The following is an 8,428-nucleotide window of genomic DNA, read 5'->3' as shown; positions in this document are numbered from 1 at the left end:
AGGCGGACTGTGCCATAAGCATTCTCCCACTCCGCCTCCGCCTCTGATACCTATGCCAAAAATTCAGAATACTACTAGTGTGAAGAGGAGTCTGTTCACGGAGTCTAGCAAGTCAGCATCAATGGACTTTGAATACAAACGCAGAAGGATCCACTCTCAAAGCACTGTTCTTGCTCGTAACCACCACGGGATTGATATGTACGCAAGTAGCAATGGACTTTTACGCAAACAGTCGATTGGAGAAGGAAGTACTCGTCCGTCGTGGGAGGAATTCATTGAGAGTAAACGGTTGGCCGGTCTGGCCTCACTGGGAAGCTCCAAGAGTAGCACTGCTCCTACCCATTCTGTCAACACAAACTCTAGTAACTCCAACAACCTGATGGACAAGGAGATATCTGTCACCCAGGTTAGCCCAGTCATAATGTGTTTGTTCTCAGCTTTTATAATTCTAACCAGTAAGTGTTATTTGCTAGACAAGTGTGTTTCACCTGGCCTTGCAGCCACCTGTATATGCTTCCTTATATTGAGCATAGGAAGAGCGCTTCTGTTCTTTATTTGCCTGCTTGGAAAGCTTACTGTCCACTGATTACGTACTAATTCCTGTGGTAAATGCTCTGATGACAAGGTGCATTTTACTAGGCCCAAGTGTATAGTGCACTTATAACAGTGGGCAGATGTGCTCTACATGGGTGAGTGTAAAAGCTGGAATGCGGAATGGAATGGAATATGGAACGGAATATGGAACGGAATATGGAATGACACATTTAGCAATAAAGAGAGAGCTGCTATTGGTGCTCTGTATTTTTTTTAGTGTAGTATGACTTAAATAAGTGTTACAGAAGCCTTTTATAGACACAGCTAATTTTTAATGAGGAGTATAGACTACTCAGTAGCTAGCAACATTAAAAAATTCTGCACATATAAGTGTCTACCCTTTGCGAAGTAATTATACTGTGCGTGAAGTTTATATTATTACACGACACCCTGTTTATAAAAGAGGATCAACAACTTGCACACACTGTTGCATAAGTGGCAGTTTCTTTGCTGAGAGTATATAAATGTGGAATTTTGCTGACTTAATTCACAATATGTGTGGCAAAATGCTTGGTCAGTGTGTCTCTTCAACATGCACGCACAAATTGTTTAAAGTTTCACCAAGGGCCAAAACTTTGCAGGCATTCAGATAGAAGAAAGGTAGGGTGTCCTATAGCTATATCTATGTACACTTCACACTCCACCTTGGGCACAGCATAATTATACTTGGTTAAGGCTCGACACTGTATGCATGTAATGTGTATGTTATATCCCAGAATTAACAGTCTTCTAAAATTAACTTATAAAAGGCTTCTTGAACACTTTTTACAAGTATTAAGTCATACTACGCTAAAAAATTACAGAGCACCATCAGCAGCTCTGTTTTTATTCTAAGTTTGTCATTCCATATTCCATTCCATATTCCATTCCATTCCGCATTCCAGCTTTTACACTCACCCCTTAGCTACAGCAGTTTTAAGCACCTTTTCAACATAAGCATGAAACCACGATGTACTATTGTAGTAAATTGTGGTTACTCAAATTTGGTGCATGGAAGACATCTGCAGTACTGTCCAGTGGTGTACTACAGTACTAAAAGTAGGAACCAGGCCCCTAACACTGCATGCTTGCTTTTTGCCCAATGCAAGCTCAATTGAATCAAGCTTTTAGTTGTACGCAAATTTTATACACCAATCAATCCCAGAGCATACAACATTTTTTAGGGGACTACCCCAAAACCCCCTTGCAGGCGCACTTTAATATGTGTGCACATGCGTATCAGCTCCCCTTCTCCATGCTCTCTAAGTGATAACTCTCTTCCTACGCCACTGCTGTCAATAATTATGTTCACATTTCGCTATTTTTTCTGTGTGATATGAGATAGACACCTCTGGTACACCACTCTCCATCTCACGTCGATCTGTGGAGTAGACCTTATACTGCAACCCTGTATAGCTATATCTATAGTTGTTGTGTTAGTACATTGGCCAATTTTGATTTGATACTGCAAATTAGTAAAGAAACCGCTCAAGTATAGTCCTGGCATGTAGTCCCTCAGCTAGGATTGTATCCATTACACATAATTATTACCACTGCGACTATAAATTATCATACTAATCTCTATCCATTCAGATACGGGCTTCGGGACAGGCTAGGAATAAACATTAAGTTGAAGACTGACATGACAGGTGCGCATCTATTAATTTTCTACATTGTATATTTTCTTTGCACAGACGATTTCGTTTTAATAGCTGTTTGTGTGCGTATCATCGATCTCTTATTTATCACCCCCTGATCATTCTCCGACTTTATTATTAATTGTTGTGTGAATCAAATATTAATAAACATAAGATTACATTCATAATCAAAGTTTCTTAGCAAATGACGATTTATGCAGGAATTTCTTGGGAATAATAGGCAGAAAATTATTTTAGGCTTCAGGAAACAAGGGGCATGCACAGGCTAAATATAATTATAATGTGCTCCTCCCTAATGAATTATCATTATAGAATTCACAGTATCTCTATCTCTGTTTCCTCAATGGATCCAGGAGGCGAAACAATCCTACAAGTGTATGTACGACAACAATTACAATAGAGACGCTTGTCAGCAGTATTTCGATGCCTACAAGAAGTGCAAGAAGGAGATGGTACGAGCCTCTACAATCTAACATAGCATACACACAGAACATAACATTCATGTATATTGATAATTTCACATTACAGAATCTTGCCAGAGACAAGGAGAGACGTCACACACTGCATTTACCTAGCATCACGTGGGGCGTTGCCTGAATCTATGAAGTTCTATTCCTGGACTAGTTATAGAGTTGTTGTGGAATTGTTTCATCACTAAATATTTCCTCTCTTTGCAAGTCGATGCATTCCAGTTCAGACATCGATGCAAGCAGTCCAACTCAACAAATAGTTGGAGGAGACAGCTACAGACACAAGGGTGATAGCAACTGCGAGCAAGAGATCAGGCAAGCACTGGATAAATATTATCTGGCAGTGAGCAAAAAAGCAAAGACAACTCCTAAACCTGTGGCAATGAGCAAAAAAACAAAGACAACTCCTAAACCTGTGGCTATAATCCCAGCAAGAGCCATCAGTCTCGACGACTACTACACTGATGATGGGGACGACAAGATGAAGCATGTAAAGCCTCCATATTCTTATCTTGTATTGATCTCAATGGCAATACAGAACTGCCCTGAGAAGAGACTTACGCTCAATGGCATACACGACTATATAACTCAGAAATTCCCGTACTACAGAAATAGAAAAGGATGGCGAGATGTGATGCGTCGCACTCTCTCTCTGAAAAAATGCTTTATGAAACTGCCTGGAAAGAGTGGCAGAAGTCATCACTGGGTTCTCGATCCTAACCATGAAGTTATGTTCAAGGAAGGCAACTACAAGCGGTCGGTGAAGAAAGTAGCCTTCTCAGCAACCAGTTATGCAAGTCCATACACACTGCAGAGCCCTCTTGCTGCAGCTCAGTCTCTCGCACATAATCCTGCAGACCTTTCCTCTTACGGTAGTCAAAGTTTCATGTATTCTCCTCGCAGCACCTCCGACATTGAACGAAACAGCTCCCTTCCGTTGATCACTCCTTACTCTCCTCCCTACTCTCCTCCCTACTCTCCTCCCTCCTCTATGTTCTCAACAGGACTATCCTACACTGAACAGCTAGCTACTGGTATGGATACTTCACCACTTTCGCTACTTGGAGGTTCAGCAATGACTCAAGACAGCTCGGTGAAGCTATCTGCTTTTTCAATCGGAACCTCCGGCAATACTTTATCGCAATCACTTCACACGAGCCCTGCTTCTCTCTGGCATCCCGGACATTAATTTGCTTAGAGAGAAAACTGACATTGTACATACAGGTATCACAATTCATATCAGCAAGAACAGTCAGTGTACATGTGTCGTTTTGAATTGTTTGGCTCCCATAAATGTTCACAAGTCCGTCATTTAATTTGTTGAGCATCACTTCAATCAGTTATTCACATCATAGAGTTGCTTATTATTACAGCAGATTCATAATAATAAATTATTAATCCAGGTTATGATAGTGTTGGAGTTGGTCAACAATGGAGACCTCAGGAAGTCACTCAGATCAAGGTACCCCATGCAGCTGTCAGTTTATACTAGCTACTGTGTTAGTATTCTATACTTCATATTGTGCATGCCTCTAATTATTGTCCTAGCACTAGTAGCTCTGTAGAGTACACTCCACTACTCTCACAGCCAATCAGTGTCGGACACCCTCCCACAGCAGCTGCTCAGCTTCTCCTCCCAGGTGGCTCTGTAATCCCCGTCAAGTGGACAACCCCAGAGGTCAGTTGGGGGGGATGTCTAAAAATATTGTTTTTGCTATTTCTCTCCTGTAGGCGATCCATTATATCGCAGATACTCCCCTGCCAGTGGCGTGTGGAGCTTTGGAGTCCTCCTCTACGAGATATGGAGTCTGGGCGCATCACCATTCAAGAACAAGACAGCTGAAGAGGTACGTACATTCGTGCTGTTGTGTCATTTTGCCCGACTCACTCCCCCGTCACACACTCCCTCCCACACACACAGACTGTGGCGCTGGTGGACAGTGGGTATCGATTATCACCACCTCCGGGCTGCCCCAAGGCTATCTACCAACTCATGATAGAGTGCTGGTATGTACTAGTCAAGTATAGTTTAGTATACCGTATATAGCGGTTATTGTCGTAGGGTGGACAATTATTTTAGAGCAGTTCATATTGATTAAATGGAGCATTAATAAATAATGTGCATGATACTGATGATCTACTACTAAGTAGAATAGCCAAGTTATATCAACAGATTTGCTACACAAGAGTCTGTGAAGAAGTTTCCAACAGCCTTCAAAGTAAGTAAAACATAGACATAACTTGAGAACGAAGCATTAAATAATAATTGCAATCCAAAATAACGTGACTAGATACCTATAGAAGCTACTTTCACTTCATTAATCATTGAGCATTTGTAGCACTCTACACACACACACACACACACACACACATATAGACAGACAGACAGACACACAAGCACACTACGTAGACCACAACCGAGGCATAATTACTTTTGCATACACTTTTACATAGTTATGGAATGTAAAAGCCATGCATGCATGGTAGATTGTAGATGTGTGTATTGCTTAAGTTGTGTAACACCTCCAATAAGTGTGTACATGTACACTGGTTGTGTTTAGGTTGCCAGATATAGCCCAGCACCATTAGCAGTGAAGTAATCATAGTTAGTATGTCCTAATTTTGAATGTTCTCTGTTCAGATTGAGATCAACCCATACGTTCTGGAGGGCCAGATGTGCGATGAGTGTCACGGTGTGCAGTGTAACAAGAAGCCTGCTCCTTTCTTCTGTGCCAATCTAAACTGCTTGCAGTATTACTGTGAATACTGCTGGGCCACCATCCACTCCATGCCAGGAAAACAGAATCACCGATCATTGCAGAAAGACCTTCACAAAACTCCCTTCTTCTGAGAATGTATATCACATCAATATTTTGGCTGGTATTTATTGTATTGAACTCGGTGTTTGGAACGTCATCACTTTTGGTTTTATATTTATTTCGATTCATATTTTCATTTATTTTTTGCGGACTCTTGTATCATGATCGCTCATTGTGTTTGTAACTCATTTAGTTTCTACAGTCCAACTTTGATGTTTTGTACTTGCTTACATGTCGTTACCATGACTAGTCTATATGGAACATTTGCATTGGATGACTCGATCTAAAGTACACGTACATGTACATGCAAGCTTCGTACTCTGAAAACATCATAGTTGTCATCTCCACCTGAGGCTAAGAGCTGACCGTCAGGTGACCATCTGAGCCTGCACACCTCCTGTGTGTGACCTTGGTAGCGTTCGATTGGAAGAGAGGCCTCTCGATGGTCCTAGGCAACAGATCAGAGGAATACCATGTGACTGCATGCAGACATAATTGCTGTGGCCGAGAATAATTATGCTCTCGGTGCGCATGCTCAAGCGAGGTATACGGTAGTTCGTTTGTGTGTGTGTGTGTGTGTGTTAATGCTGAAAGTGAAAGTTATAGTCTAATGGAGCGGGGGGCATATACAACAGCTGCTATTTAGATCAGAATACACATCACCACGACGACTCACATCTCTTGACTGTAACTGTTTAAATACTGCCAGTTCAGTTCCTCACATCAAAATAGCGTCATTCTCAATGAATCCAAACTGTACTTAATAGGGCATGTTAATTATCCTAGCTTGCACTGTTCTGGACATAGTTTTGTACTTACTGTAGACTAAATGTTTACAGTGAGGGAGTAAAATTATCTGAACATATACATGTAGATGAGCCTGCACATGTAAAGTTTAGTTTTGTACTTACAGTAAGTACTTACCGTACGTACATGTAAAACACATTGACGCACTCTCTCTTACATGTATAAGTCTTCTCTCTTGACATTTGTCGCTCTCAATCTGGGCAAACTGGGCAGCCATACTCCTGCTACCTCTACCTGGTGTTACGCAACCTGATTGGTCAGATCCATGAGAAGGCGTTGCTATGGAGAAACATTTACTGGACAGGTGTGCTTGAGCTGCAGAAAAGGACAAAAAGCCATACACTTACAGAACGGAGATTAATCATGTCGATCATCCATCATTGGTATAGCCCAGAAGGTCTAGACCTTTTCGTCCCTAATGTTTATTGTGCCGGGACTCATCAGTGGACTGCACACGCACTCAGTAATAAAATCTACCTTGCTCGCACTATATTAGAGGTTCCTAGCTAATAAACTTGCAAGTATGATCCAGTGTGATTTCTTTGATATTGATTGGTCATACAAAAAATCTGACCGATTATAGGCATCATTAGGCACCTCGATGCTCTTCAACAGAGATTTAGAAAAGATTGTTCTTGTCTCGGTCTCTTATACTTGCAAATAGGAGTAATCTAGCTCTATATTCAGCTTACACAATAAACTGCTAAACGGCAACTACTCACTGACAAATGTATCACTTCCTGGTGGGCGTATTCTCGAGGCAAAATAGCCTATGCAGGAACTTTCACTCAAAAGTGGGGGTGGGCGTAATTTCGGACGTGGGCGTAATCTCGGTAGAGCACGGTATACAACTGCCACTGGAGATGACATTGGGCCTCTGCTACGTCACTACAATGTGTACTTGTGTAAACTGTGGTAACCGCTAATTAAATTTATAAGGCAGCAAAACCGCCATAGCTGTAGAGCAGCATGCTCCACAGCCAACTGCCAAAATGCTATGCACGTGCACTGACTCTGATGTGTTGCTTTATCGGTTTTCACAGTTTACACAATTACACATTGTAGTGACGTAGCAGAGGCCCAATGCCTAATCTCATCTCCAGAGGCAGTTGCATACTCTTGGTAATACACTCTTGCCTACACCTACAAGAGCAAATACGTACATGCATGTAGCATCATACCAATCGGCCTGATACAAAAAAAAAGCATGTACATACGCAATGGTGTCCAATTGACGGGCTAGTGCATGTACATAGAATAATGTTACAGAGGCATTCGCAACTATTGACTGCCCATAACAAAATGTATTCATCTATTTTCAAAAAAGGCTGGCATTTTTTAAAAATAAAGCACGTACGTTTGCCCAGCTGTCTGGTAAGAGCTGATGCTGGTGATGGGTCCCAGTGGCCATCAAACTGGAGAGAAAGATGCCAGGCTTGCTACAGTGTCTCTGACCCTGTGCACACTCCTCACTGTCTACAATGAACTCAGTCTGTGAAGCAGAAGAAAACACCGATAATTTCTCAGCATTTAGAGGGCGGTAGATACGTAACTACTGAAGCCTCTCAAAAAGAGAGGTGGCAGAGGTTGTTTAGACGTTACATGTCAGCATTGCACAAAGTTTGAGTGGTCTACATAACGGACACCTTCGGGGAACAAAGTTTTGGCTACAGAGGTGGCCTTTGATAATCACTATCATCTAGTCACTTTCATATAACTACTAACCCTTTACCACTACGTACGTGCATGTATACATGTACATGTATATACGCCCATTACATGTCCTGTATGCCCAATAGTAACTCAATCTCTTATTTACACTCCAATAGGTGCTAAGTCAGGTACGTACACATGTAGTAAAGCTGACCTGAACTTTCCGAAGGAGTCAACCACTTTTTTCTGTGTAAGGACAGGAGAACATTAGAATTACCAAAACAAAAAAACACGTGCAGCACTGACGTAGCACGCCTCAGCCTCATAACCAAGCCAAGAAAGCTCGCTTCTACACTGCTGCAATGCTGCAAAACAGCTCAAGCCACCAGCAAAAAGAGCCGCTACTAGAATCTACATGCATCACGAGGTCGATCTAGGATAGGAACAC

The 8,428-nt window shown here is 41.8% G+C and overlaps 1 protein-coding gene across 1 annotated transcript; it reads left to right on the top strand.

Annotated features, from left to right (window-relative positions):
* Positions 1 to 2,840: 2,840 nt before the first annotated feature.
* Positions 2,841 to 6,020, top strand: LOC135331571 (forkhead box protein F1-A-like; the record flags this gene model as incomplete). The annotated part of the gene is given in 2 exon segments (XM_064526786.1): positions 2,841 to 4,548; positions 4,623 to 6,020. A coding segment is annotated over 1 exon segment (978 nt). The 3' UTR covers positions 3,891 to 4,548; positions 4,623 to 6,020.
* Positions 6,021 to 8,428: the final 2,408 nt, after the last annotated feature.

Source organism: Halichondria panicea, chromosome 2 (assembly GCF_963675165.1).
Source record: "Halichondria panicea chromosome 2, odHalPani1.1, whole genome shotgun sequence".
In the NCBI taxonomy this organism is placed as follows: Eukaryota; Metazoa; Porifera; class Demospongiae; order Suberitida; family Halichondriidae; genus Halichondria; species Halichondria panicea.
The sequence above is the reverse complement of the archived record's forward strand: the minus strand, read 5'-3'. Positions and strand labels throughout refer to the sequence as shown.